The following is a 24,194-nucleotide window of genomic DNA, read 5'->3' as shown; positions in this document are numbered from 1 at the left end:
ACCACAGCGACACTATTCTGTGTGGCTGTGCCCATCCGTTTTCCGAATCCGACGCACTTCCATTAGCCGCATGCATCCCAACAGCATACTCATCTAAGGAGACGGAAAGACTCTGGGTCCTATAGAGCTTTCCCATTCCTCCTACGGTCCCCACATACTAACGCTGGATCCCACATTGGCAGTTTCCGACTGGTGGTTCGGAGATTGCTTACTTCCGCCACTGCAGGAGGCAGCGGCGGTTTTTGGGAGCCTGAGTGCGACTGAAGACACACCTCTCCTCCGTACTGCGCATGCACAAGCATACATTCTTGGGCAGTATGGAGTGGCCCGTTTTCAGGAGCACTCGAGCTCCCTTAGACTGCCGAAGCCTTCAGCAGCACAAATAAGCTAGGCAGCAGAAAAGTGTCACACGTGGTATCGCCGTATTCAGTAGTATAATGTGTTTTGGGGTGTCTTTTCACACATACCCATGCTTGGTGGGAGAAATAGCTCTGTAGCTCACCATACCCATCACGGAATACCTTGGGGTGTCTTATTTCCAAAATGGGGTCACTTGTGGGGTTCCTATAATGCCATGGCACTTTAGGGGCCCAAACCATGAGGCGTAGTCTGGAAACCAAATGCGTAAAAATGACCTGTGAAATCCTAAAGGTACTCATTGGACTTTGGGCCCCCTTGCACAGCTAGGCTGCAAAAAAGTATCACATGTAGTATCGCCATACTCAGGAGAAGTAGTATAATATGTTTTGGGGTGTCTTTTCACATATATCCATGCTGGGTGGGAGAAATACCTGTGTATATTTCTGGGCGGATCTGTCAAAACCAGCCTTATCAGCCTGCCGACAGACTGTACACACTGGCAAACTGTCGGCAGAACGGACGACCTGCCTTTTGCAGGAATCCGGCGTGTGTACGCACCTTAATAGTGTACCTACGAGTGGTACTTCTCAAAAAACTCCCCTATGCATAGGGCAGGCTGGTCAGGACAGGTGGGACAATAACCAGTGGTGTCACGCCTTATTCCAGCCCTGCTGCAGACACGACAACGTTTTTTAGGGGAATGGTGAGATGGGGTACTTGGAAAGACATAAGTATAGTGTCTTTCATGTAGCCGGCTAACTACATGTGGGGGTTGAGGCATGGCCCCTTCTGGATACAGGAGTTCCGGAATGATCTCTACCTGAAATTGAAGGAAGGATCCTGTTCTCCCAGCCTTACTGTAGAGAACAAAACTATTGTAAAGAGCCTATTGAATCAAATAAACAGACACTTTTATACCAACATCGGGTTCTGCGGGAAACTAAATAGGGAGCCAACATCTGGCCGTTGAAGTCCACCCCTCCCATGTTAAGGTTATAGTTGTGGATAGCGAGGGGTTTTTCAATTACCTCAACCATTCAATTTGGTCGTGTCTGCATGAATGGTGGACAGAAGGTAAACGTCCCTCTTGTCCCTCCATTTCATTGCAAGCAAGTCTCCGTTACACAAGGCAGCCTTCTCCCCCCATGCAAGTCAGGTAGTAATGAGCCGCTGGGGGAAGCCCCGGCGAATAGGCTGCACGGTGCCACAGCAGCGAATTGCGACTATCTGTAAATGCTGATAGAGGGCCACACTTGTGAAGTAGTTGTCAACATATAAATGGTACCCCTTCTGGAACAAGGGTGACACCAAGTCCCACACAATCTTGCCACTGCTCCCCAGGTAGTCAGGGCATCCGACCAGCTCCAAGTCTTTTCCCTCATAAATTCTAAAACGATATGTATAGCCTGTGGCCCTTTCAGAGCTTATACAGCTAGACCCCATATAGGGCACGCTTGCTTGGGCTATACTGTTTGATACCAAGGCGCCCGGTGAAATGTACAAGGGACTCGTCTATGCAGATGTTCTGATCGGGGGTGTACACATCTGCAAATCTGGATGACAAATGGTCTATGAGGGGCCGAATTTTGTAGAGCCGGTCATAAGCAGGGTGGCCTCTTGGATGACAGGTTGTGTTGTCATTGAAGTGCAGGAAGCAGTGGCGTAGCTATGGAGCTCGGGGCCCCGGTGCGAATTTTACATTGGGCCCCCCCAAGCACTCTGTACGTAACACTTGATACGGCGCAATAAAACCTGCCAAGGTTCTCTACAGTATTAGAGGTGCAAGAAAGGTTTGGGGAACATACATAGTTGCTTATTGCAAAAAAAATTCTACCGCATACAACTGCTGAAGAATTAATTTTACCAGCTTGTGCAGCCATTGTACAGACAATGTTGGGTAAAGATGCAGCTGATGGATTACGCAAAGTACATTATCAAACAATACTATTCACAGGCGGAATGGTGACATGTCTGGAGATATTGAAGATAATGTGAAAAATGAATTGCTGGTTGCCAAGAAATTTGCTCTTCAGATTGATGAAAGCACTGATGTGACATCCAATGCCAATTTACTTGGCTTTGGCAGATTTGTGGACGGACGGTACAGAGATCATTGAGCAGTTCTTATTTTGTAGAAAGCTGGCTTAAAAAACAAACAAACAATGGAAATGACATTTTTACATCCGTGAATTCATTTTTAGAGAAAGTTGGTCTAAAGTGGACTAACTGTTGTGCGGTCTGCACTGATGGTGCTCCTGCAATGACTGGGTGCTTTAAAGGATACCCAAAGTGACATGTGACATGATCAGATAGACATGTGTATGTACAGTTCCTAGCACACAAATAACTATGCTGTGTTTCTTTTTTTCTTTATCTGCCTGAAAGAGTTAAATATCAGAAATGTAAGTGGCTGACTCAGTCCTGACTCAGACAGGAAGTGACTACAGTGTGACCCTCACTGATAAGAAATTCCCCTTATCTCTTTCCTGCTCTCAGAAGCCATTTTCTGCTAGGAAAGTGTTTTATAGTTGGAATTTCTTATCAGTGAGGGTCACACTGTAGTCACTTCCTGTCTGAGTCAGGACTGAGTCATCCACTTACATACCTGATATTTAACTCTTTCAGGCAGAGAAAAAAAAAAGGAACACAGCATAGTTATTTGTGTGCTAGGCACTGTACATACCCATGTCTATCTCATCATGTCACTTTGGGTATCCTTTAAAGGGGAATTGAAGAGAGCCTGCCATGTTTATTTCCTTTTAAGCAATACCAGTTGCCTGGCAGCCCTGCCGATCCTTTACATCTGATACTATTAGCCATAGCCCCTGAACAAGCATGCAGCAGATCAGGTGTTTCAGACTTTAAAGTCAGATCTGACAAGACTAGCTGCATGCTTGTTTCTGATGTTATTCAGATACTACTGCAGAGAAATAAGACCAGCAGGGCTGCCAGGCAACTGGTATTGATTAAAAGGAAATAAATATGGCAACCTCCGTATACCTCTTACTTCAGTTCCCCTTTAAAGGCTTTGTAGTCCTTGTAAAAAGGGAAAATCCAAACATTGTTACTACCCATTGCTTTCTGCAGTGTGAGGCTCTTGTGTCAAAAACTGTTGGCCCAGAGTTAAAAACTGTTCTTGATGAAGTCATTAAGATGGTCAACTGTATTAGAGCTAACCCATTAAGAACTAAGATTTTTGAAAGGCTCGGTGATGAAAAATATTCTCCCCATAGGACTGGTTTATTGCACAATGATGCAAGATGGCTTTCACCTGGACGAATTTTAAATCGTTTTTTGGAACTCAAGCATGAACTGCTGGAATTCTTTTCTACTGAGAAGCCAGCCTTTGAAGAGAAGACCAATGACAAGACCTGGTGCTTGAAATTAGCATACCCGTCTGATAATTTTTTTAAAATTCAACCATTTAAACACCAGCATGCAAGGTCCAAAAGAAAATGTAATAACATCTGCAGATAAGATAAAAGCGTTCTCTCGGAAACTACAGTCCTGGAAACAATCACTGGCAAAGGGGGATCTCTGCAATTTTCCTTCCATTGTTCAAATGGCTGCAGACACTGCTGACCACTCAGTTTTATTATATTATGAACCATTTGTCATCTTTAGAAGCAGCAGTTCAGCATTATTTTCCTTCTTTGTCTATTGAATGGGTGATTGCTCCTTTTTTTCAGCACTGTAGTTCTGTTGACAGTGCACAAGAACTGACTCTTCAACAAAGGGATGAACTTCTGGACTAGTCTTTGGACACCACTCTAAAGAAAAAGATGGAATAATGCACTCTAAGGCCCAGTGCACACTAAAAACCTCTAGCAGATCCGTAAAACACTAGAGGTTTTTGAAGCCGATTTTCAGAGAGATTCTAGGCATGTTTAGAGAGGTTTTCTAAACATGCCTAGTGTTATTGGAGCGTTTTTGTGTAGCAGATGTCATATTTTGTTACAGTAAAGCTGTTACTGAACAGCTACTGTAACAAAAACACCTGGAAAACCGCTGTGATCTAGCGTTTTTCAGAGCGGTTTGAGCTTTTCCTATACTTAACATCGAGGCAGAGACGCTTCTGCAAACAGCAAAAATGCTGCAGGAGCCACGTTTGCGGTTTTCTAAAAACCTCAAACCGCTGGTGTGCACCATCCCATTGAGATACATTAGCCAAGGGTTTTATCAAGCAGCAGCGGTTTTGAAAACGCTACCAAAAACGCTTGGCGTGCACCAGGCCTAACTCGATTCTGGCTTACGGTTCAAGATGAGTATCCCTCAATTTCTGACAAGCCATTGGTTTACTATTTCCATTTACTACTTCATATTTGTGTGATCAGGCATTTTCAGCTCTGAACACGATCAAATCCAAAACTAGATCACAGCTCATTGATGTAGAAATAGAGTTATGTGTGTGTCTGTCAAAAATAAGGCCACAGTTACAGAAATTGTGTTATCATCAGGCCCAGCTGTCCCACTGATTCTTTTTAATCATATTCATGAAAAGCTCTAGCCCTCATTTTCTAGTGTATTCTGAAAATGCATTCTGTTTATTGACTTCCTTTTTATACTTATTTTTCTATCATACGTGACGTGTATATCTGATGTTTGTCTTTGTCATGACCTGGAAAAGGTTGGGAACCATTGGGCTAGGGCCTCAAACTAAGGCCCGCGGGCCGAATGTGGCCCCTTGAGGCTTTTTCATCAGCCCACCACTCTCAAAATGTATTACTTATAGATGCGGTCCACTGCATCTTTCACCACCTCAGCCTTCAGTCGTTTTCACTTTATGCATCCGAGCAATGTTCACCTCCCATTCATTAGCCTATAACTTTATCACTACTTATCACAATGAACTGATCTATATCTTGTTTTTTCTGCCACCAATTAGGCTTTCTTTGGGTGGTACATTTTGCTAAGAGCTACCTTACTGTAAATGCATTTTAACAGTAAGAATAAGAAAAACAGTAAAAATTCATTATTTCTCAGTTTTCGGCCATTATAGTTTTAAAACAATACATGCCTCCATAATTAAAACCCATGTATTGTATTTGCCCATTTGTCCCGGTTATTACACCGTTTAAATTATGTCCCTATCACAATGTATGGCGACAATATTTTATTTGGAAATAAAAGTGCATTTTTTCCGTTTTGCATCTATCACTATTTACAAGCTTATAATAAAAAAAAAAATAGAAATATTTAATCTTTACATAGATATTTAAAAAGTTTAGACCCTTAGGTAAATTTGTTTTTTATTGTAATTTTTTTTATTATTATTAAACATTTGATTTGGGTATTTTTGGGAGGGTGGAATGTAAATAGTAATTTTTGTAATGTAAATATATGTTTATTTTTTTTAATGGCCACAAGATGGCAACCTTAGGTTTGTTTACTTGACGTCACTCTAAGCGTAACATGTACGCTTAGAGGGACGTGGGGAAGGGACGTAGGAGGCAGAAAAAGCTAGGCTTCCGAGAAAAGCTGTTGCTTTTTCTGTGAGGGAGAGGAATCAGTGATCGGGTACCATAGCCCGTAGCACAATAGCCCGATTCACGGATTCCCTGGCTAACAAACCGAGGGCCGGGAGTGGACGCTCGCAATCGGCCACGGGAGCGCACATGGCCTCCTGGACGTAGCTTCTACGTCCAGGAGGCGAAGGTAGTTAAATATTGGCAGCCTGCATATAGAATAGCAGTGCTGGCACCACCCATCCACATGGCAAGTGCAGATAGTATGTCCTGCAACACAGCAATAGCAGATAGTATGCCAATATTGTTTTGGCATGAATTTCGTGAAAATGTTAAATTCGATTTCTGAGTGAAAATTCCATCGAAAATATGTTTTATTTTTCGTGTTTTTTTCATAAAGTTTCGCAGCAAAAATATAGATTTTTTTGCGGTGAAAATTGTTGTGGAAAAAATATTCTTTTTTTGCGTTGAAGTAGAAAAAACAATTTTTTTGCATTTTTGTGGAAAAATACATATTTTTTTTTGGAAATTAAAAATAGCATTTTCTTTGCGAAAATGACTGACGAAAATTTGCAAGCAACATTGTTAATAGGTAATAGTTTATACTACCTAGGCTCAATGCAATGTTTTGGATACGTTGGAGGTTCTGCAGATGGTGGAGCATGCCACGTGGGTCCCCGGTGACAGACTGGCCACCAAGATTTGGGGATTGAGGCTGTCAGACTATTTCTGACTCGCACGAACAGGGACGATGAATACATCGACTTTGTCTGTGAATGCCTGGGCTTTGTGTTGAGACACAACGCCTTCCTGTTTGATGGATAGTGGTACCATCAGATAGCAGGTACGGCCATGGGGACTCCAGTGGCGTGCTCCTTTGCGAACCTCTTTCTAGGGGCGTGGGAGGAGTCTGCTGTGCTCTCGGACAAAAACCCATTCTGCGGGCACATCAGACAATGGTCGAGATACGTGGACGACGTCCTGGTGGTGTGGTCTGGTACGGACGAACAGTTTGACGGCTTCCTACAATATATCAATAGCAACACAATTAACATGGAATTCACCGCCGAGAAGAGTGATACAGCGGTGACGTTCCTTGACCTGCGAATTATGGTCAAGAACGATGTTTTGTGTTGCGAGGGATATAGAAAGCAACCAATTCATTTCTTCATGCCAAAAGTTTTCATCCCCAACATGTCATAAAGGCCATTCCGTATGGCCAATATTTGAGGTTGAGAAGAAACAATACAGACGAGACGCAATTTGAAATACAGGCAGCAGACCTCACCAGGCGGTAGGGGGTATGATACCGCATTACTAGAGCAGGCCTATGCAAGGGCCAAACTACAACCTAGACATAATCTTCTGGTCCCCAGATATAAGTCGAGGTCCACACAGGACCGTATGACCTTCACTTTTGACTATACACCCATGGCAAATATAGTTAGAAAAGCTATCTTTACTAATTGGTCGCTGATAGAGAGAGACGAATCCCTGAAACAGGTCGTGGGTGGTCCTCCGAGGGTGGCCTTTAGAAGGGCACCAACTCTAGGGGACATGCTCACAAATAGTGAGTTTGTTTCCCCCAAAAAGGATACATGGTTGAATAGAGATATGCCAACAGGCAACTATCGCTGTGGACACTGTAAGTTTTGCCCCCGGATGATTCATCAGAAGGGTATACAAGTGGGAAAAGAATGGTTGATGGTCAATGATTTAATCACTTGTCAAACCAAATATGTGGTCTATGTCCTTTTTTGTCCTTGTAAACGGTTTTACATCGGTCAGACTACACGCCCTCTAAAAGAACGAGTGGGGGAGCATTTAGGATCAGTTAAAAGTGGTAAAGGTTGTGCTAGTTTCATTGCTCATATGAGGGAAGAACACAAAGGGGATGTTAAGGGCTTGAAGTTTGCAGGTTTAGAGAGGATAGACAAGGTGAGACGGGGTGGTAATAGGGATAGGTTCCTGTTAAAAAGGGAGACGTGGTTGATCCTGCAAACTGAAGCCCTGGGCCCGTTAGGCCTGAATGATAAGGTAGAGCTCTCAGGTACGCTAGATCCATGAGTGATGGGTTAAGTGATAATGGCCTCAATTCACAGAGCTTTATAAAACACTTTATCAAACGTTTGATAATTTTCCTCATGGGTAAAATCTAATGTTGAATTCACTAAGGTGTTATAGATTTATTGATCATTTCAACGATAAGACATTCGATAAATCTATAACACCTTAGTGAATTTGAAATTAGATTTTACCAATGAGGTAAATTATCAAACGTTTGATAAAGTGTTTGATAAAGCTCCGTGAATTGAGGCCAATGTATTGGATAACGGCTCCTGAAGAATTTTGCTCATATCTATATAGATTGAAGATATGTAAAATGAGATGTTAAGTGTGAACATTTCGCTAGGGATCATTATGTGCTGTTTTGCAATTAACATTCTGGTACCTGATGATTCTAGATCAAGAAGGATGTGTACTCATGTTCTAAAGTGCCTAATTTAGTCACGAGGTCCGCCCCTTGTCCCAGGCCATTTCCTCCCTTTTGTTTGCTTGTTTGGAACTAATTACTCCACAAGTTTGAGTGACTACCCAGAGATTTATTGAATGAATGTATGAGGTTCTTGCTCCTCAGTCCCAGAACTAATTTTAATGGTGTGTCACTTATTGCACAATCACTAATTGTATTATTCCCTCGATGGGCGAGCCGGAGACGCTTCCTTTATGGTGACAAAATATATGTACCTGATGCGTAACAGGATGTCAGGTAGGGAACAGAGTAAATATCTTTTTCCTTCTGAATCCTAGTTGGTGCCCTCTATTGGTGAAAATTTTGCCTAGCATGTGGGTTCCCCAGCAATGTGTCATAAATACGCATGTGCTGGGGATGGGTCGCATGAGATGCGCGATATATGACGCATTGTTATGCGACTAATTTTCCGCATGGATTGGTCCTCGCCGGCCACCGTTCGCGTCACGTAGCGTCCCCTGCTTTCCTATTGGTGGAATTCTGAACTCCAATTACGGGCGGCGCTGTGACGCCATTGTGGAGGCGGATCCTCCCGTATGTATACGATGGCCGAACAACGCCGACCTGTAATGGAACATGGCGTGACCAAGCGTCCAGGAGGACGCGAAATGGCCGTCGCCAGGCCCACATCTGCCCCGCACTCCCACCTCCTATGCTGACAGGCTAGTACCAGGAACTGTAAGGTACCACTTCTGTAATATTTGCAAGCTGTTTATGCAACAATGGAATGATGCTATGCACAGAATCCACTTGAATCTTGAACACTGGCAATAAATGTATATGCTTTAGCCGGAAGATGCACCTATTCTGTTTCCTTCAATGCTCAATGCAATGTTTTCTACATCATTTCATATATACTCTGGCCCCCCAGCAGTCTGAAGTATTGTTGACCCGGCCCTTGACCGAAAAAGTTTGGGGGCCCCTGGGGTAGGATAACAACAATAAAAATTCAGATACAACATAAAAAATAACTTTATTGACAAGCCAAACATTTTTTTATGAAACATCACTATGTGCCCTAACCCAGACCCGGGACAAGGTCCTCCAACACCTAAGGCTGAGACACCAAACCTCCATCTCTCCCACCCCAGCTGTCATACACTGATTGCTATAAGACTAAGAGGTGCCCCAGGGCCCCCAACACCTTAATCGCTAGCTATCTGGCTTGCAGTCCCTGCCATGCATCCCCTTTTCTTATTCCTCTCTGCTTCAAACATAATAGGGGAATGATAGCCAGTGAGGTGTGCGCCCCCCTCCTACACTGCGTCCTGAGGCTGGCGCTGTCTTCCCTCTGTCTCGGCCTGGCCCGGTCTTAAACAATGGTTGTTTTTTTCTACGATATATGGCGAAGGCTGTGCTTTTCCCAACACTTTCATTCCAGCGCAGGAGATTTGGGGTGCAGCCGGCGCCACCATAGGCTGTAATAGGAATTACAGCTATAGCGGCATACAGTGAGTAACTTCAGCGCCGTCAGAAGATGGAGCTAAAGTTACTTATAAAACACTATAATTCCCCACCATCCATGGCGGCCTGGAGGGGGAATAGTATTTAACTTTGCCGGGAACTTGTGCAGCAGCAGGATCAGCCATACCGGCTGTGTGCTTTTCTCAGGTCTGTATTCTGTGCCTGGCAAAATAGTGACAGTATAGGATTTTTATCAGATTGGGTAAACTGCTCTTGTAGTGAGCCTCTGAGGAACAGTTCATGTTAAATGCAGCAGCCAATCACATACTTCCTCTCACTGGCCAGTCCAGTCCCAGAAACAGGAAATGGGTATTCCGTCTGGTAGCGATACGCAAGAATAATTCCTTGTTTTGGCGTATGAAGCCCATTGTACCTCTTTGAAATGAAAGCCCCATGGTGAAATAATATACAAAGATCCAATCAGGTTCAGGGAAATTAAGAAAAATAAATTTGATGAATCTGATTGGTCATGATTTTAAATACTGGGAAGACAAAAACCAGTGGAGATTGCACTCAATGTGTGTGGTGTACAGCTGGCCATAGAATGATCTCACCTCAGTCTTTTGTTGGTATCCCTGTATGGGTTAACCAGCTGTCAGTGTCAGGCATGTGTCCCACTCCGCCGGGGACAGGGCGTGTGGCTGCAGATTATTATGTAGTATTTATATAGCGCAGCCATCTTCCGCAGTGCTGTAGAGCGGATATATTGTCTTGTCACTTGACGGTCCCTTCAGAGGGGCCCACAATTTAATTCCTACCATAGTCATATGTCTCTGTATGTATCGTAGTCTAGGACCAATTTAGGGGGAAGCTAATTGACTTAACTGTAGGTTTTTGAAACTTGGGAGGAAACCCACAAACCCCCTGCAGCAGGGTGGAAGCTCATTGCATACGTGAATGCTAAGAGGAGCTCTAAGGGCCCGTTTCCACTATTGCGGTTTCCGCCGCGATTCCGCAGAGTTTCCCCGCACATGAATCGCACGGGGAAACTCTGCCATAGGGGATAACGGCGCCGCGGCCAAATCGCTTGCGGGAGCGATTCGGCCGGAACCCCCCGCAGAATTCGCGCCGGAGGCTGCGAATCCCATAGCCGTGCATGGCACGGCTCATGGGATTCGCCTGCGATCCCGCCCATCCGCTCAGTGCCGGCGTGCGTCTACCAGACGCACGCCGCACTAGTGGAAACGAGCCCTGACTCCCAGATCTAGACATTTTTGATTCCTGAGCGACAGACAGATGGTTGCCTAGAGCAATTTATGCCTTGATAAAGGGCCCTACTTGGCTTTGAAACATTGGCTTTTTTAACACAAGAAACAATAAAGGACTCTTTTGGATATGCCAGCTTTGCATATATTTAATGTTTCACAAGGGGCGTCATCCCCTATATCCGCTGAATCACTTGCACTAGCATTTCGGCCAAAACTGCCCACAGACTTTGCGCGGAAGGCTGCGAATCCCATAGCCATGCATGGCACGGCTTCTGGGATTCGCCTGCGATCCCGCACACCCGGAAGTGCCACCGCGCATCTCACTGACGCGTGCGGCACAAGTGCAAACGGGCCCTAAAACATTACAACAAACCATCAGTAGACTAAAAACCATCTGTAGACTAGTCTAAACTGCTAGTGAATGGAGGCAAGAGTGCGAGACTAAAACTTCACATTGATGAGTGGGACACATGCCAATAACTGGTTAATGGAGATACCAGCAAAAGCCTGAGGTGAGATCATTCCATGGCCAGCTGGCCTGCTGTACACCACACATATTGAAAGAACTCTCCTCCAATTTTTGCCTCTTCAGTATTGATGCCGTTTTGAACGGACCTAGGCGCTGCACCAAACCACACACAGACAACTGTGATTCTGTGTGTGATTCTGTACACAGATTTCCTACTAACTGGTCATTTTAAAGGCACAGTTCAGGTACAGTTTTACATATGTATTTAAAAGCACATTGTTTTACATTCTGTATATTATTTATTGTATTTATAAGGTGCCAACATTTTACACAGCGCTGAACAATAGATAAATATGGAGACAAACAACAACATACAACATCATGCAAGGGAGTTTAAGTCTTAACGTGCCCATCATCGATACAATCCCAAAGGCGATCAATCGTTTCTGATCATTATGATTGATAACAATCAATTATGCCCCCTAACGTATGAAAACCTTCTAACCAATAGGATCAGATTGATAGGATCGATCTGAAAAATGGATTGATATAATTAATCTGAACAAAATGGTTATGAGGTTTTCATCAGTTAGTGGGCACAATCGAACGTTTCCGGTCATAATTCTAATCAGAAATGATCGATAGTCCAGGGTATTGTATCTTTAATGGGCACCTTTAGAGACCACATAGATTTAGTCCAAGTCAGTCCGCAGGAAGGGTTCCTGATGAAGGGGGTGCATGATCAATTAGATATACCAGGGAGGACAAACCCTGCCAGAGGTTTACAGTGTATAAAAATATTTCTTAAAAAAGTCATTTTTGCCGAAGTTCATTTTTCAGTCCAGCTGCTTGCTTCCTCCTCCCCCCATCAGAGACTGATTGTCATCAGGGAGGTGTGGCTTCAGGGGAAAGACTAATAACAGTGTTCCCTGCATCCCACATGACTTAAAGAGGAACTCTAGTGAAAATAATGTAATAAAAATAGTGCTTCATTTTTATAATAATTATGTATAAATGATTTAGTCAGTGTTTTCCCAGCGTAAAATCTTTCCTCTCACTGATTTACATTCTGACATTTATCACATGGTGACATTTTTACTGCTGGCAGGTGATGTCAGTGGAAGGAGATGCTGCTTGCTTTTTTTGGCAGTTGGAAACAGCTGTAAAGAGCTGTGATTTTACACAATGCAACAAGGCTCCCACAGTGTGATGTCAGGACCTTGGTCCTGATATCACATTGTGGGAGGGGTTTCACCAAAATATCAGCCATACAGATGATCCGTTTGAGAAAAGGTAAAGATTTCTCATGGGAAAGGGGGTATCAGCTACTGATTGGGATGAAGTTCAGTCCTTGGTTGCAGTTTCTTTCAGAGTCTGTCAGAGTTGGGTGTGAGCAAGCATCAGTTGATGGGCAGCTATGAACTGCTACAAGTCATTTATTTTTTGTATCTTGCAAAAACTACAGTGCTTAAACAAAATACTTTTAATGCTAAAACAATTTACTAATAAATACAATTCAAACCAGTGCCTGAACTCCAGCTTTAGGAATAAGTGGAAGTGTCTTCTGTTACTGCACTAAGGCCCCCTACGACAGATGGCTTAGGTGTGCCGGAACATCCCGTGGAATGTGACGGGAATGATGGTGTCCACTTCTGCTCTGGCGATCTCACTCATGTCCTTGGCATCCAGAATCAGCATGAAGGAAGGTTTGTGGCCCACGGCTGGTGAAATGGCCACGCTGAGGATCACACCTGGAAAAGCCAAGATGTGTTAAATGTATTCCTTTAAAGAGTTAAGAAGCTTTAGAGGATATGAGGTACTGTACAGTAGTTTTAGCTAAAATTCCTTCAAGTAATTCAATCACATGATGGGGCTACTCCATATTATTAGGGATGCGCATATGCAAATACTTCTGAGTTTATGCAAATATATGCAGCTTGAAAATGGACCAATCAAGTCCCACCCAGGTTTAAATTGATTGGTCCATTTCAAGCTGTATGTATTTGCATAACGATTTACATAAATGTGCATAAACTCTGAAGTATTTTCATATCATTGATCATCCCTACAGAATTTATGCACATTTATGTCAATCGTTATGTAAATATATACAGCTTGAAATGGACCAATCAATTTAACCTCTTGACGACCAGCTAACGCCGATTGGCGTAAACTGGTCGTCTGCGGGTTTCCATGGAAACTTTCCATGTCCGTTCACGGAGGCTGTCTCCGTGAACAGCCAGAGAGCCGCCGATCGCGGCTCGCCGGCAAAATGTAAACACGCGGGAAAGATGTAAAAATGTAAACACGCGGGAAAGAATTCCCCGCTGTTTACATCATACGGCGCTGCTGCGCAGCAGCGCCGTAAGGCAGATCGGCGATCCCCGGCCTCTGATTGGCCGGCCGGCATATGATAGGCTGAAGCCTATCCTACAATGCGCAGGACGGATATCCGTCCTGCGCAGCCTCAGAGGGGAAGGGAGAGGGAGGGGAAGGGACGGAGCACCGAAAACGCTGCGGAGGGGGGCTTTGAAGAGCCCCCCCGCAAAGCACAGAGAGCTGGCGGCGATCAGACCCCCCAGCAGGACATCCCCCTAGTGGGGAAAAAAGGGGGTAAGTCTGATCGCCCTGGCATAATCCTGATCTGTGCTGCAGGCTGGAGAGCCCACGCAGCACAGATCAGACAGAAATCCACTGGTCGTCAAGTGGTTAAACCTGGGTGGGACTTGATTGGTCCAATTTCAAGCTGTATATATTTGCATAACGATTTACATAAATGTGCATAAACTCTGAAGTATTTTCATATCATTGATCATCCCTACATTGTATATACATCAGGGTCGGATTTACCATAAGGCACTGCTGGCACGTGTCTACAGGCACCTAATGATAGAAAGGTGGCTCACACTGCTCCTTGAGTGCCTCCTCCTTAATGCAGAGTCCTAAGTGGAGTGGAAATGAGAGGTTACACACCTGTCCTTTGGCATTCCACTGACGAGATCTCTCTTCAGTCGGGGCAACTTAATACTGATGGTACCTCTGGCTACCTAATACGAAGGGTCACCTCTAGCTACCTATGATGGGCAAGGAAAGTAAGGGAGAAGTGACAGCTAGGACAGAGAGCACACTTGTGGTGCGGTTTGGTGGGGGTTTGTAGGTCCATGGAGGGCGAAGACTTAAGTGCCAGGACATCTGTGCCTATAGGCTCCTGTGATATAAATCCGGGCCTGATATGCATAGAGGGAACCCAGTTGTGTGTCAGGGATTCACTGAAACCCCTTCGCATTTCGGGGGTTTTACCCTGTATTTTCTTGACTATTTTGATACATCAGTTGTGCTGCTATTTAAACAGCAATAATGTTTTTATAGCATCTAAGTGATTATAATCCTATTATAGTAAACTCCAAAGGACCAGGAAAAGTGGTTTGCTATATCAGAAGTTTACTATATGAGAATGCGAAAATCACTCAGCATGGACGGCAGGCCAGTAAAGTATAATGGCACTGGGGGAGGGGGGGGGAACAGCACGGGGGGTTCCTGTTGCTTGTCCCAATATTACACAACGTTACTGCCACGCACCCGGCCGAGCAATGTTGGCTGGAGGTTTTCCAGCATGTCCTATTGAAACATGCAACCAATTGTGTCCAGAAAATGGTGACATCATCAATTGGGCTTGCTCTTGGCTGTACCAATTGTCATTTAATTATAATTATCTAATTGGATTTTCGATTGCCAAGTGGAGTGATGTATGGGCATCATTACGGGCAGAAAATTAGCTTTTATCTAGAAAAAGTCAGCAATGATCACATCCACACTTCTGTCATGCTAATGTACTTTAAAATGTCTATTTAAAGGCAACACGAGGTGAACAACTGATGAGATAAATTGTATCTATTCTCCTACTCCTAAAAATGACCTTTTTTTTTTTAAATATCCCACAATTTTTAAATTTACTTTCTAAATTTTTACTATTTCATTGTCTCTACTCAATGACACATGCATTGATGTATGCCAGAGCTTAAATCTATAAACTGTTGACGCTTCTTATCTCTTTCCTGCTCTTAGCCATTTTCTGCCAGGAACGTATTTTATGGCTGTATTTCCTTATCAGTGACAGCAACGATATAGTCCGACTGGCACAGAAATTGTCACTTGCATACCTGATTTTTAACTCTTTCAGGCAGAGAAAGGAAAAAAAAAGGAACACAGCCTAGTTATTTGTGTGCTTGGCACTGTACATACACATGTCTATCTCATCATGTCACATGTTATCTCGTGTATCCTTTAACCACTTTACCCCCGCCCGTACGAATTTCTCCGTCCCTTTTTCCATCCTTTAACCCCCAGGGACGGAGAAATCCGTACTTTCCGCGCTCCCGCCGCTGCCCGCGCTCCCGCTCATAAACACGCCGCCGGCCGCTCGTAAACACGCCGCCCGCCGCTCACCCGGAGATCAATGAACGGGAAAATCCATTCCCGTTTGTTGATCTAAGCCCCGCAATGATCCGCTGCTCTCCGATGAGCAGCGTGATCATTGTGAAAAAAAAAAAACACTTACCCAGCCTCCTAGTACTTCCTCCAAGAGTCCGGAAGGACGCTTGGAGGTCGCATTAAACAAAAAGTTACTGTGGCCATCTTGTGGCCAAATAGTAAAACTACACCCTAAACATTTTTCACATACAAATAAATTACTTTTACACAAAAAATTTACTCATTAGCTCCCACACTCCCAATTTTATTTTTTTTTGTAATTAAATTTTTTTTAAAAAAAATTTACAATAAAAAAAATACATAAATAGTTACCTTAGGGACTGAACTTTTTAAATATTTATGACAGGAGGGTACAACACTGTTACTTTATAAACTATGGGCTTGTAATTAGGGATGGATGCAAAACTGAAAAAAATGCACCTTTATTTCCAAATAAAATATTGGCGCCAAACATTGTGATAGGGACATAATTTAAACGGTTTTATAACCGGAACAAAAGGGCAAATACATTTCATGGGTTTTAATTACAGTAGCATGCATTATTTAAAAACTATAATGGCCGAAAACTGAAAAATAATGATTTTTTTCCCACATTTTTCCTATTTTCCCATTAAAACATATTTAGAATAAAATAATTCTTGGCATAATGTCCCACCTAAAGAAAGCCTAATTGGTGGTGGAAAAAACAAGATATAGTTCGTTTAATTGTGATAAGTAATGATAAAGTTATAGACGAATGAATGGAAGGAGAGCTGAAAGGTGAAAATTGCTCTGGTGGTCGGGGGTAAATCCATTTTTTCATTGTGAAAAAAAAAAAACACTTACCCAGCCTCCTAGTACTTCCTCCAAGAGTCCGGAAGGACGCTTGGAGGTCGCATTAAACAAAAAGTTACTGTGGCCATCTTGTGGCCAAATAGTAAAACTACACCCTAAACATTTTTCACATACAAATAAATTACTTTTACACAAAAAATTTACTCATTAGCTCCCACACTCCCAATTTTATTTTTTTTTGTAATTAAATTTTTTTTTAAAAAAATTTACAATAAAAAAAATACATAAATAGTTACCTTAGGGACTGAACTTTTTAAATATTTATGTCAGGAGGGTACAACACTGTTACTTTATAAACTATGGGCTTGTAATTAGGGATGGATGCAAAACTGAAAAAAATGCACCTTTATTTCCAAATAAAATATTGGCGCCAAACATTGTGATAGGGACATAATTTAAACGGTTTTATAACCGGAACAAAAGAGCAAATACATTTCATGGGTTTTAATTACAGTAGCATGCATTATTTAAAAACTATAATGGCCGAAAACTGAAAAATAATGATTTTTTTCCCACATTTTTCCTATTTTCCCATTAAAACATATTTAGAATAAAATAATTCTTGGCATAATGTCCCACCTAAAGAAAGCCTAATTGGTGGTGGAAAAAACAAGATATAGTTCGTTTAATTGTGATAAGTAATGATAAAGTTATAGACGAATGAATGGAAGGAGCGCTGAAAGGTGAAAATTGCTCTGGTGGTCGGGGGTAAATCCCCTCAGTGGTGAAGGGGTTAACAATTATGCACAGGGCCTTAATATTTACCATCATCCTCTTCTGTAGCATCCGGGGATTGCACAAATATGGGTTCGGAGGGGTAGGTGTTGGGCTCTTGCCATACCCAGGTTTCTTTGGTTTTGACATTGAGTTTGGTAAGCTGAAATAGTATAAAATCATGTGTCAGAAGAGCCCTATGGGGGGAGGGGGGACAAACAATTGAACAGAAAAGCAATGCTCCTCTTACCCTGTCTGGAATAAAGTTGTTCAATCCAAGTCCATAAGCGTATGAGTAATCTTTCCCTGCATACTTCGTGTAATTGATTTGTGGGAATTCAAAGGCTGTAAAGGTAATACAAACGTGATAAAAAGCAGAATAACAATCATAACAAACGTGCCTAAGTAGTTGGCACTCTCCCCATCCCAGACTTCAGTGATAGCCAGAACACACAATCTGCTTAGGGTTTTCCCTGTGTTTGCACGGTTTCCTCCCACAACCAAAATCACACTGCTTAGTTAGGGCCTGAGCCCACTAACACAGCTGTGCGCAGTTGTGTCTGCTTTTCAGCATCTGTAACATTGATGTGTTGCTGAAAAGCGGACACAACTGTGCACAACTGCGTTAGTGAGCTCAGGCCCTTAAAGAGGAACTGTAGTCAAAATAACGAAATTAATAAAATTTCTTATTTACTTTTTACAATATTCATTTATAGATGATGTAATCAGTGTTTGCCCATTGTAAAATCTTTCTTCTCCCTGATTTGCTTTCTAAAATGTTGATTAGAGGTGCCGACACTCTATCCCCTATGCCAGCCTTTCTCAACCTTTTTACCCTGGAGGAACCCTGAAAATAACTTTTCGATCTCAAGTAACCCCTGCAAACAATTTTGTAATCTCGAGGAACCCCTGCATTTATTTTTTCCTGAGGCATGGTCTTTAAAAGTAGGTGAGGCTGTTAATTTCACTACCCCCTATTACACTGCCACTCATTATACTGTGCTCATTATTATTCTGACCCCCAATTTAGTGCTTCTTGTTACAGTACCACCTATTATAATGTGCTCTATTATACTTCACCCACGATGGGGGAAAATGCCAAGGAACCCCTGCAGAGTCCTCAAGGAACCCTGGTTGAGAAAGCCTGCCCTATGCTATGGAGGCATTTTGTATTGACTTGAGAAAGCGGGCCACAACTTGTGAAATGCGTTGTCAGATTGCTTTTTGAATACATTTTTTCCCAGTTGAACTGGCGTCTATATCATCTGGAGATGTAAGTGATTACCTCTCTTTTTTATTTTAAAATAAACACATTAGGCGTCTCCATCCTACCCATTACCAGTCAGACCTCCTTTGGAGATAATAGCTTTGCAGTTTATCTAGAAAGTCTATCGTACTACAGGAGTGCGACCGTCCAGTATCCAGCAGGACCTGGAGTACCGAGCAGGGACGGTTAATTCCCTGCAGGCCTATACAGTGGTTGCAGGAACTGCAACTCACCTTTGTGGGTAGTATATATCTATATTGGCTTGGTGGTGGGGGGCTATCCATAACCAGGGGGGCAGGGCGGTTGGGGACATCTCTCTCTGACTACCTTAATTGGACGGGTACCCTCCGGCTTGCCAAACTGGGAGGCTCTCTGACCTCTTTGGCTGCCTATACTGCCATTCTGATTCTTTCCTGGAATCATTGCATTGCAAAACATTGCAGACACTAGAATTTGGAAAGAATCAGAATATTAAGGAAGTTAATGGCACAGAGCAAGAATCAATTTTTTTTAATCAATTTTCAACACCTGAACCAATCCAGTGACTGGCTACAAACCTTGCAAATCCTTTCCGCCACTCAGTTAGAAACACTATGGAATGACTGCATCTGGTGAGCACATACAAAGAAATCAAGCTGAAATAATGTTTGTCCAGTCTTGCTATACGTGCAGCCCAACCGAAAGCAACAAGAGCAGATTTTCCCTTTAAACCGTAAATACGAACCTTGTCGTGGACCTGAGAAGAGGACCTCTGGCTCAAGCCAGATAGTGTCATCACTGCGCAGGGTTGCCGTGGCGCTGGTGTACGGTAAGTTTACCAAGTTCTTTCCCACATCGTTCTGTGCATCAGAAAGAGAAGAGTGCAGAACATGGGACCTACATCATAAAGCAATCAATTCCTTTACAGGCATAACTGCTGGTCCTTTCCTTGCTTGTGAATTTAACTGTACATTACATTGCCAAAGCTGGTTCACACCTTTGATCTCTGTATATGTCTAACCAGGACAACTGGGCGTCCCGATCGGCAGGCTTCTGATAGACGTCTGTGTTAATTTTCCATAATCTGGCACCCAGGTGGTCATTTGGGGACTCGATGGAGCTAGTAGCTGATCAGCTAATGCATAGTATTTCATGGTTATAGCTGGTCGAAGCTGATCGCCTACAACTGTTGGTGAGTTAGGCACGGGCTTTACTAGGATCCTAAGAGATCTGGGGCACTTTTAAGCACTCCAGTCGGAAAATAGGTGTGGTGGCCATGCACCAGAATGTGGGTGTGGTCATGGGTGGAGCCAAATTTACATGACCTTAAAGGGAACCTAAACTGAGAAGGATATGTATTTTTCCTTTTAAAATAATACCAGTTGCCTGACGCTCCTGCTGATCCTGTGTCTCTAATACGTTGAGCCACAGCCCCTCAACAAGCATGCAGATCAGGTGCTCTGACTGAAGTCAGACTGGATTAGCTACATGCTTGTTTCAGGTGTGTGATTCAACCACTACTGCATCCAAAGAGATCAGAAGGACTGCCAGGCAACTGGTATTCTTTAAAAGGAAACATCCATATCCCTCTCAGTTAAGGTTCCCTTTAACAGCAGTTTAAGTAGGCCTGCCCAGCAAAATGTTGGCTGAAGCCCCCCTCTCCATTAATACAAAAAAAAAAAAAAAAAAAAAAAGTGCAGCATATTGCATAGATAGGCCGTGTCACTTCTAGGCAGAGATACCTGGCTTCTTGTGCTGGCTGGTCTGGCTTACTGCTGAGTGGGTTGGCCTGCAACCGGGTTGTCTGGCAGTCCCCCCATAGCATTCCCTGACCTTCTAGTGGACCCCCTCCCATTCTCCCACAGGCCTCCCACTGAGGCACCACAACTCCCAGCACGCCCCCAGAGAAGAACCACAGCTCCCTGCATGCCCCCATAAAGGCATCACGGTGCTCAGCGTAGCACCACAGCACCCAATATGCCCACATAGAGGCACTTATGGGGGGTTATGTCTATGCATTTGGTAGGGGGGTCTTCTTTTTAGTCACTTATGGGGAGGTTAGGTTTAGGCATGGGGGTGGAGTTAGGCACTTATCGTGGAATATTAAGGTTAGAATAGGTGCCGTTTAGTTCATAGTAAAGTATCGGCACAACAGTTTGGTTGATCCAAAGTCAATAGACTCATGGCCCACACCCTTCCAGCAGGGAATCTATTGAAAATCGATTGAACTGTAGCATTGCACTGTTCAATGCAGTGCAACACCATTGGCCATTGATCTATCCTCCCTCCTGTCCCGCCCCCCAATCGACTGTCTGATCAACACTTTTGATAGATTTTTGGTCAAGGACGACTAAAGGGTGATCAATCGGACATTTAGAGGAATCAATTGAAAGTGTAGAGATTCAAATGGGAAAATTGGTGTTTATAAACACCCTTAGGGTGGCCATACACGATACAATCTTGATTGTGCAATCTTACCACATCTCTTTAGTATAAGGGCCGACTGAGAATGCTATAAACAGGTTATGTAAGTACTCATACTACATAAAAGTGGAAAGATTGTGCAATCGACATTGTATGGTCAATGGCCAGTTTAAAATGCTATTTCCTACCTTCTGGATGTCGAGAGGCAGGACGTATCTGCGCACTTCCGGTTGTGAAGCTTTCTCTGCATACTTCTTCACATCTTCCCAGTTTGCACGCAAGTTGGCCAGATACAGGTAATTGTAGATGAACTCAAACCTGCAAGAAAGGAAACAAAAATAACCGACTACATCCATACCAGCCATAGAGCTTATTCACATGTGAGTCCTGCAGCAGGACCGGATTTACAGCTCAGGAGGCACATAAACTCTGGCGCTGTAAACTCTGGCGCTTTGCGACATTGTGTAGTCGACCAGCAGTGAAGATTTTCAATTTTCTGTTTAATTCACAAAGTCAGCGAATATACAGCCATCACCCGGAGTAGGTATCTGGTGTAAGTAGCTCTCAGATGCTCACAGCGCTGTAGGCCACACTTGGAAGTAAGTGTGTATAAATTGCAGCCGGGCAGTAAAGCACAACGGACAGTCGCCATTTCGAGCGGTCTCCCGCTCTTTGTCGAGTGCAGTGGATTAAACAGAATATTGAAAATCTTCGCTGCTGGTGGACTACTTCATTGGATTTCAAGTCTGGAAGCAATACAGACTAGACCGTGCAGGAAGGATCCATTGCAAGTGAGGTGTGCTGTTCAGGAAGTGTATGTAAACGCTGCCACATAACACAGACCACACCCCCTCAAGTCACACCCCCTTTTCTTATTAAATAAAATCACACAAGGTAATGTAGATAGAGAATTCCAAAAATGTGCGGGTGTTACCAAGAATGCCAGGGATGGATTTACAGCTCAGAAGCGGATATGCACATAAACTATAGAGCCATAAACTCTGGCCCTTAAAACAGGCCACACCCCTCAAATCAAGCCACTTTTTTTAATTAAATAAAACCACACACGGTAATGACTTGCCTTCTTCAAAACAAACAGAGATGCAGGGAGCCCACATAGTGTAGTGAAGGTGGACCAATAAGTAAAAGGATGAGAGAACTGTGGTAGTCAAGTTGCTATGAGGGAAACCAACCAAGTAAGCAAGTGGAGATAAACTCCTCTCCACTCAGGAGTCACTAAATCTTTTTAGGATAGTGTAAGGAAACGCGGAAAATCAGCCGCCTCTACTCAGCGGGAGGCGGCTGTTTCCATGGAGAGCATGGCGGAACACGGAAAAGCCGCCGCGTCTGACGCAGCGGTTAGCACGCATGACCCTGTTGCTGACATTCTGACCCAGCGCGGGGAGACAGCCGCCGGTGCAGATAGCGGTGCGACCAACCCCACGCATGGGTCAGCAGAGACATTGCAAAGCAGTACTGGTGTGGCTGGGACTGATAGTCCACCTAGGTTCAGAATGACGCGCGTGCGCGCGGAGAGGCAGAACTTTTATGGCAGTCAGAGAAAGGTCAGCTGACCAGGCCGGTCAGCTGACATTTTCAGCAACTTTCATTGGTCCAGCACTTAAGGGAGGTGCTGGAGAGCACTGGTGTATATATACTGGGTGCTGGTCATTCTCTGGTTGTCTGTCGTTGCGATCACATCGTGGTAGCACTCAGACCTTGTCTGTATCTATGTTCTAGCATAGTTTCCAAAGGTGTTGACGATCACGGACCTCACACCTTAGCGTTAGGAATATTGAACTGTATTATTTGTTTTGACATTCTGCCTGCCTGACTATTCTTCTGTACTCTGATTCTGTACCTTGCTATCTCTGATATCCTGTTGCCAAACTCTGCTCGTTCCTGGACTCTGTATTTGCCTCCTGATTCTGTACCCCGCTATTCTGATACCCCGTTGCCGAACCCTGCCTGTTTATTGGATTCTGTATCTGTCTCCTTAATCTGTACCGTATCTGTCTGTGTGTTTACGACCTGGATTGCCCGACCTCGAGAACTGGCCTTACTGTTAGAGGCAGTTCCCAGACCTGTTAGTGACACCCTCTCACTGGTGTCACTCACACTCTGTCCTTCCTACTTTCAGCCTAGCTCCTGCCCCGAGAGAGTCTAGGCATACGGAAGGAACATACTTCTGTGCAGTACTCCTTACTGCTTCTGTACCTTCTCCTAAGGTGCAATACTCAAAGTATTACTGTCACACCAAAACACTCTTATCTCTCAGGTGTCCAGAGGTTAGAATATATATCGGATTATCGGTGATACTGCAGATCATCAATAATCGGGTATATTCTGCATTCTCGGTGATACTGCAGATCACTGGTAATTAGACCCTCTCTGTGTTACACCGATCGTTACAGATAGTTGCTCTCATGAAAAAATAGGGACTCCAGACAAAGCTAAGGGACACAACTCTTACCAGTCATGCAACAGAACAAGTGGGGGAAAGAGGTGCCCAGATGAGGATAAAACTGGGTTAAAACCAATAAAATGGAATGAAAGAGGTGACTTATCTTGAAAGCTGATACTAATAATGTACAAACAATTTATTAGACAGTGGCAATGCGTTTCGTGGGCTCAGCCCACTTCATCAGGTGTATTTGAGCCAAAACAATAATGTAGCCAAGCTTTGAGCTCCTTTCAGCTCAGCTACATTATTGTTTTAACCTAGTTTTATCCTAACCTGGGTGCCTGAAATTAGCATGCAAGCTGGAATCATTGGCACCTCATTGACTCATCTCATCTCTAGCTGTATATGAAGCATTATGTAAATAAAACACAAATAGTTTTCTCTAACATACTTGGGTCTCTAAAGGACGCAGTCATTCAGGGCCGTGCCTAGGGTCCTTAAGTGGGGGGTGCTCAAATTTAAAAAAGGGGCCTGGCAATGCCTTCCCCTGCATGCCTCCCCCCCCCCCCCCCCCCCTAGTTT

The 24,194-nt window shown here is 43.7% G+C and overlaps 1 protein-coding gene across 2 annotated transcripts in view; it reads right to left on the bottom strand.

Annotated features, from left to right (window-relative positions):
* Positions 1–9,314: 9,314 nt before the first annotated feature.
* RPE65 (retinoid isomerohydrolase RPE65) overlaps positions 9,315–24,194 on the bottom strand; it is a 97,158-nt gene continuing 82,278 nt past the window's right edge. For both annotated transcript variants that reach the window (XM_068239257.1, XM_068239258.1), the window contains 5 exons: positions 21,397–21,526; positions 19,530–19,644; positions 17,789–17,883; positions 17,590–17,701; positions 9,315–13,250 (listed from right to left, as the gene is read on the bottom strand). In XM_068239257.1, the coding sequence (XP_068095358.1) occupies positions 13,099–13,250; positions 17,590–17,701; positions 17,789–17,883; positions 19,530–19,644; positions 21,397–21,526 (604 nt within the window). In that variant the 3' untranslated portion in view covers positions 9,315–13,098. The remainder of the gene's footprint in view (positions 13,251–17,589; positions 17,702–17,788; positions 17,884–19,529; positions 19,645–21,396; positions 21,527–24,194) is intronic.

This window comes from Hyperolius riggenbachi, chromosome 6 (assembly GCF_040937935.1).
Source record: "Hyperolius riggenbachi isolate aHypRig1 chromosome 6, aHypRig1.pri, whole genome shotgun sequence".
Lineage (NCBI taxonomy): Eukaryota > Metazoa > Chordata > Amphibia > Anura > Hyperoliidae > Hyperolius > Hyperolius riggenbachi.
This window is presented reverse-complemented; position numbering and strand designations above follow the sequence as displayed.